Consider the following 21,751-nt stretch of genomic DNA (forward strand, 5'->3'; position numbering starts at 1 on the left):
GGAGCTGAGGGAGACCAGGTGCCCCAGAGCAGAAAGCCCCTGCAGGCCTGGGTGTTCTAGAATGGGTGAGGGGGTGGGGCAGGGCTGGGGACCCGTAAGGAAGGACCCGGTGCAGCCTGGCTTCTGAAGGGTTGCTCCAATGTGGAAAAGCACCCCACCATCTTCCTTTGGAGAAAGCCTGGAACATTCCAACTCCAAAACCTCTCACTGGAGGCTCCAGAGGAGGTGGGCTCCAGCTGAAAAGGAAACAAGGAGGCATGGGCACTGCCCAAGGGGGCCGCTCGCTGCCCCCATCCTCCGCTCCTTACTCCTTGGTTTCCCACAGACTTCTGAAGCCTAGATCAGAAGAAAGGGTTAAAGCCTTGGAAGAAGAACAATCATTGCCGGGCTCCGGGAAGCGGCTAGTGTTCCCTGCCCTGCCCCACTCTGATCCCTGGGGTCCTGAACCCTCCTGTTCCTGGCCAAGCCTGCCAGGTCCCCTGTCTGCGGCAGACGGCCACTCTCCCACCCCAATCCCAGACCGCCGCCTCCTCCCTCTGCCATCCTTTCTCGCTCCCCCCCAGCCTCTGATTGGCCGAGCCCCCGGGCCCTCCCCGCTCCTGCTCTCCCACCCCTGGTGAAAACTGCGGGCGCCGGGCGGGTGCAGCAACTGGAGGCAGCGGCGCAGCGGAGGAGACTGCAGCAGCGGAGGACCGGAGCCCAGGTGGGAGCTGGAGTCTGGGCGGGACCCGAGCGCAGGGATAGGCCCCAGGAGCTCATGCAAGCCCACCCAGCCCGAAGCTTCGGGAAACGGTCCGCGAGCGCCATGGGAAGGAGCCGCGCGGTGCTCGGGGAGGGCCTGCTTCCCTCGCAGGGGTGGGAGCGGGACGCAACCGCTGCAGGCCGGGGGCCGCGCCACACCTGGCCTTTCGTCTTTCGGGCTTTTGCCCGCTGGGGGAAGGGTTGTCTGGGGCGGAGGCGCCGGAACCGGGAGGAAGGGTGCCAAGGACAGCCAGATGTCCCCAAACCCAACTCGCAAAGGCGGCAGCGGGGGGTGAAACTCGGGGGTGAAACCGAGGACGGCAAACTGGAGGGAAATCTCTGCCCTGCGAGGCGGGCTGGGTGCGGGGCGTCAGAGGAAAGGGGAACCGCAGTGCCGCAGGCGGGGGCTGGGAGGATGGCGGGCAGGCGGGGGAGGGGAGAACTGGAAAAGGATGAGAATGGGGGAAGGGGGGCCTCAATTGGGAAAGGAAAGGATTGGAATATGGAAACGGAATAAGGGTGGGGCTAGTGGAACGGGGGCTGGGGAAGGAGGGAGCGCAGAGCTTCTCTGGGTTCTGGGCTGCGGGACACAAGGCAGAAGAAATGAAAACAGACTGTGCGCCTCCTACCGCTCTCTACCGCTCCTCCCTTTGGCTCTACATCCCGCTCCAGTCCCAGCCCCGTTTCTTCCCTTGCTTCTTCTAGCCGCCGCTTCCCCCTTCTCCGCCTAGATCCCAAGCTCGCACCTCTGCTCGGTAACTCAGTCAGCGAATCAAAGCCAGATGCCCGCCCTCTTTCTTCCCCAATAGCACCTCCGGGTCCCTCTCGGCAGGGATCCGAGAGGGTACTGCTGTAGCCGCAGCCGTCGAGGAACCCAGTCCAGCCCCGCCGCAGGGCAGATCGTCAGGAACCCTGGACACAGGCGAGCCGCGCGCCCCGCGCATCGGGCGCACGCACCAGGGCAGCGCCCCGCGCGCACTCGCCGGCGCACGCCGCTGCTGTGGCCTCTCTCCCGGCGAGCACCGCTGGAACAGGCTAGGCTACCTGCTCCGAGTCCCCTTGCCAGGATGTTGGTCCAGCTTTGGCTGCAAAAAAAAAAAAGACAGGGCAGAGAGCCTAGGCAGGGAAGTTACGGAAGCCGGACTGGAAAACTGCGGGCCGAGGAATCCTGCCCTGAGAGGTGGACATTTGGAAACATCTAGCTTCCAATGCAATCGGAGAACATATGCAATCGGAGAGCACTGTCACTTTCCCTCACACGCATCCGAGAACACCCTCAGTGTGTGCCAAGTATAGTCCTATGGGGAGCACCTTAGTTAGCCACACACACACCTGACATCATCGCTAGCCACACAGTCATCTAAGAGGAGGGAAATTAATGTCTGTGGATCACCTATGGAGCAGTCATGGTGCCAGATGTTGGTTATTTTTCTTAAGCCCCATCACAAGTCTGTGGGTATCTAAATCTCAGATTTATTCAATATCTTTTGAGCGTCTGGTAAATGCCAGGAACTGTCTGGGCATTAGGGGTTTTCTTCTAAACAAGAGATAGGAAGTCCTTGAATGGGGAGTTTTTGTTTAACAAGCAGACAGTTTTAATTTTGCAAGATGAAACGAGTTCTGGAGATGGGTTGCACAATGATGTGAATGAACTTAACACTACTGAATGGTACACTTAAAAATGGTTAAGATGGCAAATTTTGTGTTACGTGTATTTTACCACAATTTAAAAATAGGAAATCCCTGCCTTCCTGAAGGGAAGAGGAAATGGTGAAGTTAAAGTCACTTACACAAACTTACCCAACTAGGAAGTGTTCAGCACGACACACACCATTATAGGGTGTGACCTCCTTCCCCCTTGCATTCCCCCAAGGGGAAAGAACCACACGGCAGTGTCACATTCACTGAGAAGTAGGGAGGGGAGAGGGCTGCAGAGAGGGGCTTGGATGCTCGCCATGGCTGTTATGGCTTGTCTCCCAGGGGCCCCCAGCCCTGGCAGTAAGTGTGGGCACGCCTGCCCTACCTCTTGCCTGATGCTCATACTCTTCCCACACTCAGGTCCAGGACTGAGCTCTCGGCACCATGAACCCCACCATTGGCATCGCTCTCCTGCTGACAGGTACTGGGCAAGGGGCAGGGCTGGGATTGCAAGTTCCCTGGCTTCCTTCCCTCCAGAGAAGCTGGCTTCTTCCTAAGACCTCAGAAGGTGGAGGTGCCTAAGGGAGAGAGGGCTCTCTTTCCTCCCTAAGTCGGCTGAGCAAACTAGTTGATCTTCTGACTGCCTGAGGTGGTTTTGGGAAACACAGGGTCACTGAGCCTGCCCCATATTGAGTTGGAATGGCTGAGTGGGAACCAGGAACCTGCATCAACTCCCGAGGATCCACCCCTGGAACACACTGATGGGACCCGGGACTAGAGTAGACGAGGAGGGGAGGCTGGGGTCTGCAGTGAGGAAGGCGGTCTGGCCGTCAGGGACCTCTGGGGTGGGGAGAGGTGCTCAGAGAACAGACCCTTGTGCCCTCCCTGGCCAGGCCCTTCTCTACTTTAATGTGGGGGGGACACTGTGCGTGCCAGTCTTGCAGGTGGCCCGTGGACAGAAGGTGACCAGCCTGACGGCCTGCCTGGCAGACCAGAGCCTTCGTCTGGACTGCCGCCATGAGAATACCACCGCCACGCCCATCCAGTATGAGTTCAGCCTGACCCGTGAGACAAAGAAGCATGTGCTCTTCGGCACCGTGGGGGTGCCTGAGCACACATACCGCTCCCGGACCAGCTTCACCAGCAAGTACAACATCAAGGTCCTCTACTTATCCAGCTTCACCACCAAGGACGAGGGGCTCTACACATGCGAACTCCGCCTCTCTGGCCAGCCTCCTGTTGTCTCCAACAAGACTGTCTCTGTGCTCCGAGGTAAGGCAAGCCTGCAACAAGGCCGAGTGAGCTGGGAGAGGCAGGCTGGGGAGGAAGGGGCTGGCTAGGACATGAGGCAGTCTGCTGGGCCGGGCCAGAGAGGGGAGTGGCCCCATAACCTCTCTCCCCTTCTCCCAACTGCTGCCTGGTGCCCTGAGGAACCACTGCCTTCAGTGTGAACTGGGGGAAGGGCTGAGGGAACAGTCAGACAGGCGGAGGGGTGTAGCAGGCGCTTCCACCATGACTGCAGGCAAATCGCTCGGCCTCCCCAATCCTCCTCACCCCCTAGAAAACAAGGATGGCACTTGCTACCTCGCCCAGTTTTCTTGTGAGGATGGTTAGTAAAGATTTGATGTGGTGTCTGTTCAAGGGCTCAGGAACCTGCAAATGGGAGGCAGCTAGTTCTGTTAGATCAGGTTGGCCCTGGTTCCAGCTAAGACATCGTGCAGCCAGCCTCCCCAAGGGAATGCGTCCCTGCCCTGGGCCTGTGCCTGCCTGAGTGCTGGTCTCTCTCCCTTCCTGCCCCGCCCCTCCACCCCATTCTCTCTCCGCAGACAAACTGGTCAAGTGCGAGGGCATAAGCCTGCTGGCCCAGAACACCTCGCGGCTGCTGCTGCTCCTGCTGTCCCTGCCCCTCCTGCAGGCCATGGATTTCATCTCCCTGTGACTGGTGGGCCCGCGAGGACACAGGAAGCTACAAGGCCCAGTCCAGTGATCTTACTTCTCTGCGTCGGCTGACCCCCTCCCCCAATCCCTCACACACCTCGGGGAGAAATGGGGACCCCACCCCTCATAAGGAATCCCAGTGCTGCATGCCATTACCTCCCACTGCCGCCCCACACCCTCTCCGCACGCCACTGGCTGTCTTTTTGTACTTTTTGTTCCAGAGCTGCTTCTGTCTGGTTTGTTTAGGGTTTAGCCTTCCTTTTCTTTTGGAGTTTGTGAAAAGGGAAGCCAGGGTTGGGGACCTGATGGAGAGTGAGTGTGTGGGAGGGGCAGTAGGATGGAAGGGAACCAGTCCCTAGGGGGTCATCCTTGCCCCCTGGGACCAGAGGCCTGGGAGAGACTTGGATGAGGAGGGGAATAGGGTGTGTCTGGGCCTAGCGCATCCCTCAGCAGGCAGGGATGGCGCCTGAAGACCCTAGATGTGAGGGCACCACCAGGCACTTGAGGCCCGTCACTTAAGGAGAACTGAGCATCTCCAGGAGCAGTCTCTGCCACAGCAAAAAAGCTGTCTTCTGACCACTGTCCCCTAAGGGCCTGGGGCCTGGGGCGTGGTCCATTGAAAATGCAGATTCTGCCCAGGGATCAGTGCTAATGGAAGGTTGAGGGGAGAGTAGAAGGGAGGGTCCATCATCCCTCTCTACCTGAGGAAGCTAAAAAACGGGAGCCTACTGTACCCCACTGTCTCAACCAGCAACTGAGAGGGTAGCAGAGGAGGACAAGCCCCATCCCAGGCTGTCCCAAGCTCCTAAGAGCTTCTGGAACCCTGACCTGGGGGCAGTAAGGCAGGCCAGATGGAGCCCCAGCCCCGTGCAAGTTTGGCCCAAGTGTTGCTCCAGGAGGCTCTTCCTTCCCTCCCCTGGCAGTGCCAGCCCCTGCCCCGCAGGCCTGCCTTCTCAGGGACCTCTGGGGGCCTGAGGCAGGCCATGGAGTGAGACCCAGGAGTGGGACATACTCAAGAGATGGCTTTTCCCAACACCTACCTCCCCACCCGACGGCTCTGCCCTGTCCTGTGACCGTGTGTAGTGCCACCAGAGCTTATGGCATCTCACTGAGGAAAACGAAAACTGCACAATAAAACCAAGCCTCTGGAATCTGTCCTGTCTGTCCCTGCTCTGCCCCTCTGTCTGTCCTGGGCCTACCTCCCCGCCCTCAGCGTGCAGGGAGGTTCAACCTGCCACCATTCCCTCTCCTTTCATCAGCCCTTCCTCCCTGCCCCCAGGGGTGGACCACTGCATGCTGGACTTCTCAGAACAACTCTACCAGGATAACATGACACATTTGCCCAAATAAACGAAGGTTCCACCTCTGCTGACTCACCTGGCAGGAACAACAGACTCACCTCCCAATGTGTGGGCCAAGCCACATGGCCCTGGGTCCAGAATATGCTAACCAGCGCTAAGGTGTGGAGTCTGCTTTTTCTTCTCAGATCTGGTTGTTCTCAGAAATACCTCCTCAGGTTATAGCTGGTAGAGAGAGGGCAAGTACTTGGAGAGGAGGCACGGGAAGCTGGGGGTGGGAGCTGCCCACAGCATCAAGTGCTGGGTGGGGGGAGAACACAGGCCCATCGCTGGCTCCCTCCCCTCAAAGTCAGTGAGCAGAATGTGTGCAGCCAGGGTCACCCTGGCATTGGGGCTAGAACAGGATCACAGGGTGGTTCGGGGTTCCAGTTACTGGCAGACAGGCAGCCCCCAGACAGCTTTCCCTGCTTTGCCAGGAAATTTGGGGGAGGAGGGTGGCCACTACCCAGAGGCTGACTCATTTGGTATTTAGCACTGGGTAAAATGATTCCAAGTATTTGCTTAAAGGCCCAGGATTTAAATTCATGCCGCTGGCTCCCGTTCTTCCTGACGCCTCCCATCAAGGCCTGGGCCTTGCCAGTGGCCCCTATAGTGACCATGTCCAAAGAGGCAAGAGCAGCCTGCAAGGAGAAGAGGGAGCTGCCTGTGTCACTGACCATGAGGCCTGCCCATCCCTGTGTGGGCTGATGGTCACTGAGCACGGTGCAGCCAGCCTGGGGTCTCCAGAGGCAGGGACACCCATGGACACAGGCCCCTCCTGTTCTCCCCTGCTGGGAGCCACAAGCACCAATGTGCTAGGAAAACGAAAAGAGACTTTGGGGGTAAGGGAGCTCAAATGCCACCCTCAGAGTAGTAAGAGTTAAAGCTAGAGGTCTTTCTGGAAGGAATTAGGAAGCCAAGGGTGAAGCCTCAACTGTGAGTGCCATAAGACCGTGAGACCTGGGCAATGCCTCCCATGTGGTCTTTGTCACACCCTGGTGCTGTTTCCCTGAAGTTTAGCAGCCATACTTTACAAGGGTCCTGGGGAGACGGTGTTGCCCTGTGCAGCCATGCTTAGGGGAGGAGAACCTGAGACCCATAGTGCGTGAGGTAGCTTAAGAAGCCACCGAGGCCATCAGAGGCCCAGGGACTATAGGAAGGCAGGAAAGGAGAGAGTGGAACAGGCTTGGGCCCGAGAAGGGGCCCTGCAACTTAAAGTCAGGGCCATCAGGCTTCACTACATAAGCCAAACCAGAAACACTATGCTGTGGGCCAGGGGCGCCGCGGGCTTTCGGAGGCAGGCCACAGCAGCCATCGGTTCCTCTGGTCAAGTTGGGAGGTCTTGTGGAGGCAGCAGGATGTCCGTAGCAACGTGGCTAACTATAAAGAGGGCTGGGGCCAGCCCAGGTTCCTGCACACATGCCCCAGACCCCACGCCATCAGCCTCCTCTCCACCCCTCCTCCTCTCCCATGTCCCCCTCAACCATCTCAGTCCATACCTTAGGGCATGGCATTCTTGCTCAGTAGCAACAGAAGCCCCACTCCACAGCCCTATTTCTGATTGGACTGTCGGCTGAGACAGAGGAATATCTGCACAGGGCGCAGTGTGAGGGTCTCTCCAACATCTAGGGACTCCCTCGGGAAGGGCAAGAGGATCACCATGAGGAGATGTGGGGACTTTCACTGGCCAACCAATAAATCTACACGGTGCCCAGGCACCTGTGACACATCCTCCAGCCTCCTCAGCAGGACGCCCATCTCTTCTCTGTGCTTGCAGCCTTCATGTTGTAAAGGGCATGTCTGTCTTTACACGTGAAAGAAGCAAATTTCAGGTTAAGAGTAAATCATTTCCTCATCTACCACTGAGGTGATATAGAGACTGGAGCCCTTCAGAGTGTGGGCAAAGCGTGAGTGAGCGTCCTCAGCTCCCTGCACAACCCAGAAGGGGTTGAGGACAAAGGTAGGATCGCCTGCCTGCCCAGGGCTCTTAGCCTCAGGAGACTCTCAGGCCCCAAATGTCCCCCCACTGCTCAGCAAGGATCATGTCCTGTGAAGACCCATGAGAGGCATCTCTGCCTGGCAAAGGAAGACCCGGGGGGGCAGGGGAAGGGATGGAAGGTGGACACGGCATGTAGAGGGCGACACAGAACCAATGCGAGAGTTCTGTGGAGGCCAGTTTGGCTCCACACCCAGAAGGGGTCTTGACGGCTGGAGCTGCCCAGCAGCAGAGGCAGGCGTGCCAGGCAGGAGCATGGTCAGTTGAGGCCACCTGCCCGGTCTGGAGTAAAGCAGCTTCCTGAATTCAGTAGGAATCTGGACTAGATGACCCTAGTCACTTCACCCTTCAGTGCCTCGCTTCTCTAACTTTGAAAATAAGATGGTTGGGCTCCTCTTCCTTCTCAACAACAGGATCCGCAATTAGAACTGGAACATGTGGTCCAGAGTAAAGACTACATTTCCCAGATCCCTTGCAGCAAGATGTGCTTATGTGGCTGAGTTCTGTCCAATAGGACATAAGCACAAAATAATGTGTGTAATTTCTATGAAGTGCTCTTAAAGGGAGGACACGTGCCTTTCTCCCCTTTTCACCTTCATGTTGGTCAGAATGTGGAGTTGATGGCTGGAAATGGAGCAGCTATCCTGGACTATGAGATGGAAGCTGTGTGTTACAAATGACAAAGCACAAGCTGGCAGCCTGGATTCCTGGTGATGGCAGAGCCATCATAGCGGCTGTGGACTACCGTGTTTGAGCTACTGTTATTTGGAGTTTTCTGCACTCACGACTAAACCTAAACGTACCTTAAAAAGAAGCCATTATTTAACACTACTGAACTGTACACTTAAATACGGTTAAGATTTTATTTATTTATTTATCTATCTATTTGCTTTTTTGGTGAGGAAGATTGGCCCTGAGTTAACCTCTGTTGCCAATCCTTCTCTTTTTGCTTAAGGAAGATTGTCACTGAGCTAACATCTGTGCCAATCTTCCTCTTGTGTTTTCCTCCTCAAAGCCCAAGTACCTAGTTGTATATCCTGTTGTAAGTCTTTTTAGTTCTTCTACGTGGGACGCCACCACAGCATGGCTTGACAAGTGGTGAGTAGTCCACACCCAGGATCTGAACCAGTGAACCCTGGGCCGCTGAAGAATGCAAGAACTTAACTGCTACGTTACTGGGCCAGCCCCATATATATGTTTTTTTTTGTTGTTTTTTTTTTTTTAAAGATTTTATTTTTTCCTTTTTCTCCCCAAAGCCCCCCAGTACATAGTTGTATATTCTTCGTTGTGGGTCCTTCTAGTTGTGGCATGTGGGATGCTGCCTCAGCTTGGTTTGATGAGCAGTGCCATGTCCGCACCCAGTATTCGAACCAACGAAACACTGGGCCGCCTGCAGCAGAGCGCGCGAACTTAACCACTCGGCCACGGGGCCAGCCCCCCCATATATATGTTTTTTACCACAATAAAAAAAAAGAAGCCAAAAGTCAAATTCATTGGGGCTGGCCCCGTGGCCGAGTGGTTAAGTTCACGCGCTCTGCTGCAGGCGGCCCAGTGTTTCATTGGTTCGATCCTGGGCGTGGACATGGCACTGCTCATCAAACTACACTGAGGCAGCGTCCCGCATGCCACAACTAGAAGGACCCACAACGAAGAATATACAACTATGTACTGGGGGGCTTTGGGGAGAAAAAGGAAAATAAATAAGTAAATAAATAAAATGAAATCTTAAAAAAAAAAGCCAAATTCATTGAGACAGAAAGTAGAATGGTGGTTGCCAGGCGCTAGAGGGAGTGGGGGCTGGGGAGTTACTGTTTAATGGGTACAGAGTTTCAGTCTTGCAAGGTGAAAAGAGTTCTGGTCGTGTTGGTGGCACAAGGTGAATCTACTTAATGCCACCGCATGGAACCCTTAAAGATGGTTGAGATGGTAAATTTTATGTTATATGTATTTTACCACAATTTTTTTTAATAAAAGAAGAAACCTACGCACAAGGGAACTTTTTGGAGAGCTTACATGAGCGCATACATTTGTCAAAACTCATTGAACTGTCCACTTATAATGGGCAAATTTCATCAAATGTAAATTATACCTCAATAAAGCACTATGGGAATACATATGTATGGCCCTTTGCCAGGCTGAAGGGCTCCCCAGAGGAGGAGGCATGAGGAGGAGTTAGCACAAAAAGTAGGCTCTGCTATTTCATAAGCTGATTCCCAAGAAAGAAATTTTATTTCCTCTATATCTTGAAAAACTTGTGAAGAGGGAGTGGAAGCCACCGTGGGTTCAGTCTGAGGATGGGCCTCAGCCTCTCGCTAGGGCAACTCACAGCCGCTGGTTGATATACCAGCTTTCAGAGCACACGGCCCATCACCAGGGTCCCTGACCCAGTCAACGTTCAATCACACATTTACTAAGTGCACAGTCCGTGCCAGGGACCTGCGCAGGGTCACGAGCATAGAGCAGCGAATGGTGCAGGCAAGTCCCTACCGCATAACACTTACGTTGTAGTACAGGAGATGGACATCAAGCAAGAAAGCCAGTCAACACATCAGGTTGCTATAGATCGGGATCATTTATCTGCAGGAGGGGACAAGAGAGTCACAGACAGCACTTTAGCTAGGATGATCAGGGAGAGCCCGAGGAGGGGGCTGCTGAGCTGAGACCTGAAAGATGAGAAAAGGCAGCCTTTGAAGAGCTGTGCGGGAAGCACACGCAGGCGGAGGAGGAAACAGGAAGGGCACGCTCAAGGTGTCCAGGCAGGGAGTGGTACAAGATGTCACGGAAGAGGTAGGTGAGAGCCACGTCCCACAGGGCCTTGAGGTCATGGTGAAGAGTTTGAATTTTGTCCTAAGGGCAACGGGGAAGTGATAAAGGATTTAGCTAATAATGTTTTAGAAGACCCCTCTTTCTGCTCTGTGGAAAGTGGATTGGAGAATAAAAGCGAAGTGGAGAATAACAGTGGAGTGGAGAATAACAGCGGAGTGGAGAATAACAGCGGAGTGGAGAATAACAGTGGAGTGGAGAATAAAAGCGGAGTGGAGAATAACAGCGGGGTGGAGAATAAAAGTGGGGTGGAGAATAACAGCAGGAGCAAGAAATCAGGAAGCTATTACAGTAGTCCCAAAAGAGATGATGGCCTCGGACAAAAACTGTAGTGCAAAAATAAGAGAAGCAGTGACTTTGAGATACATATAGAGTCAAAACTGAGAGGGCTGGTGAAATCCGAACAAGGTCTGTGGATTTAACCAATATTAGTTGCCCAGTTTTGATCCTGTACGACAGTTATGGAAGATGTCACCACTGGGGAAAACTGGTACGCAGGACCTCTTTATTCTATTTTTGCAACTTCCTGTAAACCTATAACGATTTTAAAATAAGTTTTTTTTAAATTCTCAAAAACAACAACAACAAAAAGATGGCAACTATTAACTCTAGAGGGAAGAAAAAAAAGAATCCTAGTCATAGCATATTACACGGCTTAGCTGTGAATAATATTTACACAGTTATAATAATATAAACACTAAACAGTGATTTTAAGCAAAAATTGTAATAAAGCTATACTGAAGGATGGGAGAAGGATAAGTGTATGTGTTTGATGGGGGAGGAAATGGGCATTTAAGAGAGCTAAACCTAATTTTCCATATGTGAAAGTCAATCGATAAAACGGAAAAATCAAGAAATAGCTATCTATATGAGAGATTTTAAAACATAGAAGTAAATAGCAGAAAAACTAAAATATTTTGTTGAAAGTGGTTGCTTTGGGGAATGAGAACTTAGGATAGGGTAACAGACTGTTTTTACATTATAAACCTAGTAACACTTTTTGTCTCTATAAATGTATTAGTTTGCTAAACAATATAAATCAAATATAAAGAAACATATTAATGCCCACTCAAAAAAAAACAGAGAAGACTTTCTTACTAGTGGTTTGGATGGGGGTGGGAGCGTTGAAAGGAAGGGAGAAGGAATCCTGGATGACCCTTGGGTTTTTGTTTGAACAATGAATGGATGATGATGCCATTTATTGAGATAGAATAGACTGGGGGAGTATGGGAGAAGTGGATATATGAAATCTGCAATGCCCATTAGACATCCAAATGGAAGTATCGAGAAGACAACTAGATATCCCAGTCCTGAGCACAGGTGAGAGGTCAAAGTTAGAGATAGACATTGGTAGACATCAGCATTTGGGTGGTAGGAATCGACCATGGGACAAGTAAGATCATGCAAGGAGACATTATAGAGAAATAATTGAGCCCAGGCCTAGAATCTGAGGGGGCCCAATATTTAGAGTTTTGGGGGAAGTAAAGGAGATTAAAGAGCAGCCAGTGAAGAAAGAGGAAAGCCAGAGAAGGAAGTTTGAAAAACAGCCATCAACTAGGTCAACTGCTGTTAAGAAGTCAAGTAAGATGAGGACCAAGTTGTTGGTGACTACAGTAGCTAGTGTCCAAAGATGGCCCCCCAAATAAACCATGCCCCTGTGTAATCCCATCCCTTTGAGCCCAGCGTGGCCCTGTGTCTTGCTTATGACCAATAGCATATGGTAGAAGTCATGCTGCATGACTTCCAAGGCTAGATCATAAGAAGCCTTGCAGCTTCCACCTGCTTTTCCAGAAATGTGCATGCCTGGGACATTCCCAGCTGCCATTCTAAGACCCCAAGTCACATAAAGGTCATGTGGTAGGCACTCCAGTCACTAGCCCCAGCTAAGCTCCCAGCCAACAGCCATCATCAGCTGCCATCCATGTCAGTGCGCCATCTTGAACATCCAGCTCAGCTGAACCTTCAGATGACTCCAGGCCCAGCTGCTGCTGACTGCAACCTTGCGAGAAAGAAACCTCAAGTGAGAACTTCCCAGCTGAGCCCATCAACCACAGCAGAATGAGACACATTAATAAATTGTTGAAAGCCACTAAATGTTGGAGTGGTTTGTGATACAGCAATAGATAAGCAGAATAGCGACTTTACCAAGAGCAGTTCAATGGAGTAGTGGTAACAGAAGCCAGACTGGAGTGGGTGAGTGAGAGTGAACAGGAGAGGGTAGACTTTTTGCTCAGGAAGTTTGGCTGTGACTGGTGTGGGAGGTGGAGTCAAGGAGAGTTGTTTATTTTTAAGATGGAAGATACTAAAGCATGGTTGCATGTTGATGGTGATTATTTCTGGAGACATTCTGGAAAGATAGATGAACAAGAGGGAGAATAAAGTGAAGAAGCAGAATCTTTGGGAAGACAAGAAAAGAGGGATCTAGAGCTAAGACTAAAGGCAAAGAAGATGGGTGTGGAAGTGGGAGGTTTGTGAACCTGAGGGCAGAAGTCCAGGGGTTTTCACATAAGTAGCAAGGTCATCAGCTGAAGAAGAGGGTGAAGAGATGGAGGGAAGATGAGGCAGCTTTGAAAAAAGTAGATAATATAAAATAGTTATATCAAAAATTAGGACTGGTAGCAGAATTCTAAAAATAGCCTGCCAATATTCCACATACCATAAGCCTGGGCTCTGTGAATGAGAGGAGACGTCACGCCCACGATTATGCCATGTTATATGGCACAGTTGATCTTAAAAGAGGGAGACTCTCTGGCTAGGCCTAATGTAATTACATGAGCCCTTAAAAGCAGAGAACTTTCTCCGGCTAGTGGCAGAAGAGGAAGCCAAGAGATCTGAAGCACAAGGGTGATTTAATGTGCCATTGCTGGCCACATAAGAAGGAATGTGGGCAGCTTCCAGGAGCAGAGCAGACCCTGGCTAGCAGCCAGCAAGGAAATAGGGACCTCACATCCACAGCCAGAAGGAATTTGCCAACAACCTAAATGAGGTCGGAAGTGGATTCTTGCCCCGAGCCTCCCAATAAGAGCCTGCCTGGTTAGCACCTTGACTTTGGCCTTGTGAGACCCTGACCAGAGAACCAGCTGAGCCCACCAGGACTTCTGATCTATAGACTGTGAGATAATAAATGAGTGTTGTTTTAAGCCACTAAGTTTCTGGGGATGTGCTACACAGCAGTAGAAAACTAATACAGTGGGAAAATAAACACACCAGGAAACAACAGACATGCTGGGCAGCACTGAGCAATGGCCATCCGAGGTCTGTGGTCATGAACATAAAGCAGACTTCACTGGGTGATCTCCAGTATCATCCACCTGCATGGGTGCAGGCAAAGGGAGGTAGACAAGATGGCCTCGGCAATGGTCCAGGATTTTCTAGGCAAAAACAGCAGAGGGAAGGAGGGGCAAAGGAATGGAGGAAGTTGGCAAATGAGTGATTAAAGTGATGCATTTTAGAGTCTAAACTGGGTAAGGATGTGAAGATGTCAGAGGGCAGGCAGATTACACACAGTGAGAAGGAGGAGGGAAAGAGGGCCAAAAGCCGACAGGCCGGAGTTGGAAGGATCACCCACACGGCTGTTGAAATCATTGACAATAATGAAAAAGAAGGGGTAGAAAGGAAGACAATGAGCCAAGAGCTGTCAAGGGGTGAGACAAAGTGACCTGGAGCCAGCAGATGACAGCAACAAGGAAGGGTGGCGATAGCGTAACTAGATGCCAGCAGATTCCGCAGGGGTTCCTGAAGGAGGGAGGAAGGGAGCAAGGACACCTACCCCACCTGTCGTGGGTTGGTGCGGCCACAAGTGGCTATTTAGATCTGAACTTAAATGAATTACATTTAAATAAATTACAATTTCAGTTCCTTGGTCCCATCAGCCACATTTCAAGGGCTCAACAGCACAAGTGACTAGTGGTTTTCCATCCTCACAGAAAGTTTTACTGGGTAGAGCTGGACTAGACCCTGGACAGGAACCATAGGTGTTTGAACCACTCTCCTGGTCAAGTGGAGCTGTTCCGTGGTGGCTGAACTCACGAAGGGGAGGCAGAACCAGGACAAGAGGGCCCTTATCGAACACGGCCCCACCCTGCCCCCTGAGGCCAGGGTCAGCTCAGCTTCAGCTCCAGGAATGCTCTGAGTATAACACCTCCCTGCTCGGAACAGTGTCATGAGGCCCAGAGAAGGGAAAGTCCTCCTTACCACCAGTCTAAGGCCCACCACCCCTCATTCGTCATTTCCTGTCTCAGCACAACTGACAGAGGAAAGTCCACTTCTTTCAGAGGAACACAGACACACCCCCATGCACGGGATGGTATGTCTCTAACCCTAACAAGCTACCCACATACTCACAGCACACGCCAACTCAGTACATTCAAAAACGTCCAAGTTAGCCAGCTATGTGGGACATCAACAGGCCCGTGGGACGTCTATAGTCCACCCAGTGCCTTCTCACCTTCTGTCACCTCCTGTCTTCCTGAGTCCCCTTTGTCTTGCGCCTCAGCTCCTGTAAACACCTGCTGGGCCAAGACCCAACAAGAGCGTTCTCCCCGCTGTCTTCTAAGAAGCAGGAAGGTGGGAAAACAATTCCCATGCCACCAGATTTCACATTCCTCTCAGCTCAGTGGTGGATACTTACTTTATATCTAGGAAATTAAAAGCCTTTTGTAGTGATTTTTCCCAGAGCAAAGAATCAGTGAGCCCGAAGGTGAATTAAGTCTCTTCGTCTCCAGAAATGGAAAACTGCTTGCAACTTTTAAATGATGCTTTTTCCTGCTTCTCCTTACCAAAGAGCCAAAAATCAGAGGATCCAGTCTCAGGCAAGCCCCCTTTATAGAGAGTTCCCCAAAGCCAGCTTGCAGGCCATGATGAGGCTAGTGATGGCCACAGCAATGGGAAGTCCTGAAGCCAGGAAGGCACTGCATGCTTGGAGAAGGAACCTGGCAGGAGGAGAACCCCTAAATACATATCATCTACATCAAAACAAGCTAGAGCTACCACTCTCCTGTTGAAACTGCAAAGAAATCCCAAAATCACCCAGGGATGATAAGTGAGGATAATTATAATATACACATTACTGCTAATTTCAGATCTGTAAAATGCTACTGATGTTCCCTTTACTTAGTGTGCTAAATTTTAGTGTTGGTTTTAGAGAAGAAAAAATATTTATCAGGCATTTCCTGGGTCACTCAGTCTTTCTAATCTTATTTTTTCATCAAAGGTCATCAACTGCAAAACCTCCTACTGTTTCAGCAACTTGACCCTCATGGTTGAGGAGAGGACATCCCCAAACCAGCAGAAATATAGGAATAAAACTCTGAACTAAGACACAACGGAGATGGAGAGAGGGGAACCTTAGGGGAACAAAAGAGACAGAATCAAAAAGACATGGTCTGCTCCAGATGCAGTGAACATGGTGAGATGGTGTTTTTACACATTATTCCTGTTTGCTTCCCTTTACCCCCATAGCCCCACTTTAAGCAGCCAAGCTTTTACGCTTATGTCTCAGTGAAAGGATGTGACAGCAAAAACCAGGGGAAAAAATGGGAGGCCACTTCTGGCTTTTGAATTTCACTCGCTTATGCCATTAATAAAACAGAAAGGATTCACAGCCTAGATGAAAGAGGTGGAGAAAATATCTTGGGTAAAGTCAGGCGTTGCATTGGCATTACCACCATCAGACAAGAGCCAGAGGGACAATAAGAGCATAGATGTTGGTGGGTTCTGTCCTCAGGGACCCAAGCACAGAAAGACAGCAAAACCCCTAAACAGGTTTTTGAGATCTGACAGCAGTGGGGCCACACCCCTCCTGTCCTCGGTAGATCCTCAGCAGGGAAACAAGGCCCCAGAAAGAGGAAATGAGAGCAGAGTGTAGCCTGTTTTGGAGACAGCTGGAACCTTGGACAGTGTCACTTTCTCATGCTACTCTGGGCCCAGAAGCAGCAGAATGATTCCCACGTGTCCAAGAATGACCCAGAGGTAGCAGAGAGACACCAGACTTAAAGAGGCCACCAAGCTGGAACCAGGCAGTAGACATCTCAGCGGACACTTGGGTGATATAATAAGGGTCACTTCCTCCAGTGCTTTGGCAAATATATAGGGGACAGCCTCCCAGAATTTAGGCAATCCCTGGAGAAAGGAGGGGTAATTCCATCATTTGACTGAAACTAAGTGTCCACCACTCCAGCAAAATAGGGGCTGGTTCCAAACAGAAATGTAGTTATATCACGGAAAAACAATGTTGTGTTTCCTGCATGTCTGAGTCTGCAGACTAAGATAACACCTCTGTAAGAATTAAAAGACGGGAGAAGATGGAAAGTAGCAAGTTTCTGGCTAGCAAATTAGATAGAGGATGGGGCCATTCACAGACGTAGGGAATAAAGGAAGGGGAGCAAACTGAGCAGAAAGTGACGAGTTTAAGGTTTGGCTATGTTGAGGTTGAGACCTTATGGGACATCCAAGGGTATGTCAGGAGGCCGGTGGATAATTAGGACAGGTACCCAGGAGTGAGGTCTACCTGGAAATACGCATTTTGGTATCATCCGCCCATACAAGCAGTAGCTTATGGCTAAGTAGGGGACCAGAGTGATCTTCTTATGTACACACCTCATGCCAGGCATTACTGAAAGCTTTTCATGCATATTAACTCATTTAACCCTCAAATCAACTCAATGAGGCAGATACTACTACTATCCTCATTTTTTTTAACATATGAAGAAACAGACATAAACGTTTCGGGTCTCACAGCCAGTAACCAGAGGAATCAGAAGTTATCCCAGGAAATCTACAATCTGCACATATAACACCCACTGAGCTATAAGTTATACTAGAAATAGAGGATGAAGGAATGCCAGAGGAAAAGGAAAATGAGAAGGAGCTGTCAGAAGGAAAACCAGGAAAGCATCGTGTCACAAAACTTAAAGGAGAAGAGGACTTCAGGAGGAAATGGTTGGAGGTATCAAGTTTGCAGGAGGTCAAGTAATTGATTATAACTAAAAAGGTCCATTGGAGTTAGCAAGTAGGGGATCAATCAGTAAGGACTGGGTAAGGGAGGCTTCCTCACCTCTGAGAGGTAGAAGACACGTGGATGTTGCACAGACCAGGAGCTGAGAAGAAGACCTGGGGGTGATGTCTAGACTGGGAGATGGGGAAACACAGCGTGCGCAACCCTTCCAAGAGAACTGTGAAGAGGAGAGAGCTAGAACCTAAGTTAAAGATTTTCAGTTTTGAAAGGGGAAGAATTTGGAGACTATTATATGTCAAAGGGAAAGTCAGTAGAAAATGAAAGTTTAAAAGATAGAGGACTCCAAACCTGTGACAGTGACTGTGAACATGATGAGGAAGAATGCTGAATGGAGACACTTTCACTGGATGATTTCGTACTGCAAATGGAGCCTTTATGCTGCCTGACAACCCTACTGTATTTCCACAGTCCCTTCACCCTCCCACTCTCTAGCACAGCGGTTCTCAAAGGGTCATCCCAGGGGCCGGCCCAGTGGCGCAGCGGTTAAGTCACACGTTCCGCTTCAGCGGCCTGGGGATCACCAGTTCAGATCCCAGGTGTGGACATGGCACCACTTGGCATGCCATGGTGTGGTAGGCGTCCCACATACATAGTAGAAGATGGGCACGGATGTTAGCTCAGGGCCAGTCTTCCTCAGCAAAAAGAGGAGGACTGGCAGTAGTTAGCTCAAGGCTAATCTTCCTCAAAAATAAATAAATAAATAAAAAGGGCCATCCCAGACCAGCAGCTGCAGCATCACCCAGAAACTTGCTGGAAATGCACATTCTCAGGCCCACCCCAGACCTGCTGAGTCAGACACTGTGGGTGGGCTTTTACAAGGCTCTCCAGGTGATTCTGATACAAACCCAAGTTTGAGAACCACTGCCCTAGATGACCAGTTGATAACTTCTCCTGTCTCAAACTTCCAACTCCTCCCCCTTCATCCTCTCTCCGCTGATCTTGCCTCCTAATTCACTGAGAGAAAAGAAGCCATTAAGAGAGTCTCCACCAGCTTCCACCACATCCATCCACCCCGCCACATCTGTGGCCAGATATTGTGCCTTCTCTCTTTTTACTTTGGATGAACTTTTATGCCCCAAACCAAAGCCAGGCCCTCGCTCTGTACTAGATGACCTCCCCTCTCACCTCCTCAAGGACATTGCTCTGGCCATTCACCTCTTGCTCGCATCACCAATTCTCACTCTCTACTGGCTCTTTTTCTTTTTTTTTTTTTTTTTAAAGATTTTATTTTTTCCTTTTTCTCCCCAAAGCCCCCCGGTACATAGTTGTGTATTCTTCGTTGGGGGTTCTTCTAGTTGTGGCATGTGGGACGCTGCCTCAGCGTGGTCTGATGAGCAGTGCCATGTCCGCGCCCAGGATTCGAACTAACGAAACACTGGGCCGCCTGCCCCGGAGCGCGCGAACTTAACCACTCGGCCACGGGGCCAGCCCCTCTACTGGCTCTTTTTCATCAGCATACAAATATATAGTTATTTTTCCCATTTAAAAAATTTTCTTGACTTCACTTCCCCTTCTAGCTCCCACTCATCTCTCTCCTTCCTTTATGAGAAAACTCCTCCAAAGATTTGTCTGTAGTGTGTCGACCCCTCTCCTCCTATAGATCTTGAACCCATCTCCAGTTAGACTTTCACCCCCACCACTCCAGTAAAACCATTCTTGCCAAGGTCACCAACAACCTTCTAAATCAATTCTCAGACTCATCTAACTTAACCCGTACGCAGCATTGGACACAATTGATCTTTCTCTCCTCCATGGTAGGTTTCCTCCTCTGGTTTCTAGCATAGCAGCATCTCATGGATTTTTCCCCTACTTCACTGGCCACTCCTTGGTCTCTTGATGGTTCCACCTCATTTCTAAAACCATTTAATGTTGGAGAGCTCCAGGATTCAGTCCCTGCACATCTCTCCTTTTCTATTTACACTTGCTCCCTTGGTGATCTCTTCTAATCACACGGCTTTAAATAACATCCATATGCTGATAACTCTCAATTTTATATCTCCAACCCAGACTTTGCCAAACTTGTACATCCAGCCACTTTCTTGGCATCTTGGCATGCCTAACAGACATCTCAAACTTAATATGTATTAAACCAAGCTCCTGACACCCCCTCCAAATAAAACCCTGCGCCCTCCACAGCCTACACCCCTCAGTTCATGTTCAAACCAAAAATTCCTCCCTTTCTCTCAAGTACCTAATCCATCAGAAAGCCCTGTTGGCTCTACATTCAAAATACATCCAGAAGGCAACCACTTCTCCCCACCTGTCCTGCCACCGCACCAGCCCGAGCTGCCATTATCTTTCACCAGATGATTGCAATGACCTCCTAAACAGTCTCCTGCTTCGACTCTGGCTCTCTTCAGATCTGTTCTCCATACAGTAGCTAAAGGGATCTGTTAACAAAAGTCAGATGCATATCCCTCCTCTGCTCAAAATCTTCCAATGGCTCCCATTTCAGAGTAAAAGCCCAACGGCCCTTAGGGCCCTACAAGGTGCAGCCCCTCCCTTCTCTCTTTGACCGCATCTCCCACTCTCTCTCTTCACTCCAGCCACATTGACCTTCTTGTTCTTACTGAAAAGTGGCAAGTACATTCCTACCCCAGGACCTTTGCATTTATTGTTCCCTCTGGCTAGAACATTCTTTCCCAGACATCCAGATGACTCACTTCCTCACCTCCTTCAGGCTTTACTTATTTGGCATTGTCCTTCTGCTTCTACTAGGATATAAGATCCTTCAAGGCAAGGATTGTGCCTGTTTTGTTCACTGCTGTATCCTCAGTGCCTAGAAGAATGCCTAGCACAGGCAATAACCTGCAAAAAGGAATGGAATGAGGCCCTAAGGAAACAAAGGGTTAAGATCCAGAAGGAAATTCGTCTTGCATGAGAAGAGAGACACCACTTTCACTGCTCCTGGAACACAGGTAAGAATGGATTCAGATATGTTTGTAGGCAGAAATTTAAGTATTTCCCTCCTGATTACCTCCAGTTTCTCTGGGAACTAGAAGACAAGGAGGGACTTGAAGAGAGTGGTAATGGACAGAAATTCCAGCCATGGAGAATGGGAGAAGGAGCTAAGGACACTTGGAAGGACTGATGGGGGGCCGGCCGGGTGGCACAGCAGTTAAGTGCACACGTTCCACTTGGAGGCTCGGGGTTCGCCGGCCCAGATCCCGCGTGCGGACATGGCACCGGTTGGCAAAAGCCATGCTGTGGTAGGCATCCCACATATAAAGTAGAAGAAGATGGGCATGGATGTTAGCTCAGGGCCAGGCTTCCTCAGCAAAAAGAGGAGGATTGGCAGCAGTTAGCTCAGGGCTGATCTTTCTCAAAAAAAAAAAAAAAAAAATGAAGGACTGATGGTCCAGGTGAAATTGAAAACCTGGATTTGCCTTGACACCAATCTACCTGACTGTGTGGTTTTCTCGCGACCATGGGGCGAGGGGGGAAGGTTGTATGTTAAGAATGGGAGAGGCAAAAAATCAAGTTTTGTCTCAGCTTTTGGTTGAAGGACCAAATAAAATTCCTTCCACTGGCTGAGGGCCTCCGTTTACCGACTCAAGGAGGATTGGTAAACCAATCACCAGTCTCATGTTACTAAAATGAGCAAAGTGTGTCTTTAAGAGTATAGAAAAAGAGAGAAGGCTGAACAATAAGCCCTCTCGAAGCCGGGTGGGAAGGAACTGGAATATTTAGCCATCCCTAAAAACTGAAAGTGGAGGGGCCAGCCCGGGGACGAGTGGTTGGGTTTGTGCCCTCCGCTTCAGCGGCCCAGGGTTTCACAGGTTCGGATCCTGGGTGCTGACATGGCACCGCTCATCAGGCTGTGTTGAGGCGGCGTCCCACATGCCACAACTAGAAGGACCCACAACTAAAAACATACAACTATCTACTGGGGGGATTTGGAGAGAAAATTTTTTTTAAAAAACTGAAAGTGGATATGTATGTCCCGGGCTCAAATTCTGGACCTTCTGCTTATGACCCCTCCTCTTTCCCAATACCTTACAGCTGGCCGGCAGCGCCAAGTTCAGGTCCACTTCTTTTCGCGCTCCACCCCTCCAAACTCGCATGCTTTTTCCTCCACGTGGTTCTCTGTATATGTCGGTCGCCTGGGAGACCCTAGCCGGGCGGGGCTCTATTGACGCCACAATAGGAACAAGCCAATAGCCGTGACGCGTCCCAGTGACGCGAGACGTGGGGTGTGGCTTTGCCCGCCAGGCGCAATGAAGCGGCTGCCCGCTGGGTGGCGCCGATTTCCCGGGGAGGTCC

At 50.6% G+C, this 21,751-nt stretch overlaps 1 protein-coding gene and 1 long non-coding RNA gene across 3 annotated transcripts; one reads left to right on the plus strand and one right to left on the minus strand.

The window, feature by feature from the left end:
• The first annotated feature begins 379 nt into the window (after positions 1-379).
• Positions 380-5,472, plus strand: THY1 (Thy-1 cell surface antigen). 2 transcript variants are annotated; one of them, XM_014855700.3, is made up of 4 exons: positions 380-703; positions 2,800-2,860; positions 3,316-3,651; positions 4,206-5,472. In XM_014855700.3, the coding sequence occupies exons 2-4, from the start codon at positions 2,824-2,826 to the stop codon at positions 4,316-4,318; spliced, it is 486 nt and encodes a 161-aa protein (XP_014711186.1). In that variant the 5' UTR covers positions 380-703; positions 2,800-2,823; the 3' UTR covers positions 4,319-5,472. The 2 variants fall into 2 exon arrangements, with proteins under 2 accessions (XP_014711186.1, XP_070346188.1); XM_070490087.1 differs by lacking the exon at positions 380-703 and adding an exon at positions 1,524-1,663.
• Positions 5,473-5,711: 239 nt separating this feature from the next.
• LOC123278665 (uncharacterized) lies at positions 5,712-21,615 on the minus strand. The gene is made up of 3 exons (XR_006516187.2): positions 21,484-21,615; positions 10,152-10,227; positions 5,712-5,840 (listed from the first exon to the last, which is right to left on the minus strand). It is a non-coding gene; the product is annotated as an uncharacterized lncRNA (long non-coding RNA).
• Between the last annotated feature and the right edge of the window lie 136 nt (positions 21,616-21,751).

This window comes from Equus asinus, chromosome 20 (genome assembly GCF_041296235.1).
Source record: "Equus asinus isolate D_3611 breed Donkey chromosome 20, EquAss-T2T_v2, whole genome shotgun sequence".
NCBI classification, from domain to species: Eukaryota; Metazoa; Chordata; class Mammalia; order Perissodactyla; family Equidae; genus Equus; species Equus asinus.

Bases quoted from the DNA above. Each gene is read 5' to 3' on its own strand.
- THY1 (XM_014855700.3), top strand. From the start codon at position 2,824: ATGAACCCCACCATTGGCATCGCTCTCCTGCTGACAG. The intron at 2,861-3,315 runs GTACTGGGCAAG...TGTGCGTGCCAG, and splicing joins CATCGCTCTCCTGCTGACAG to TCTTGCAGGTGGCCCGTGGA. The intron at 3,652-4,205 runs GTAAGGCAAGCC...CTCTCTCCGCAG, and splicing joins GACTGTCTCTGTGCTCCGAG to ACAAACTGGTCAAGTGCGAG.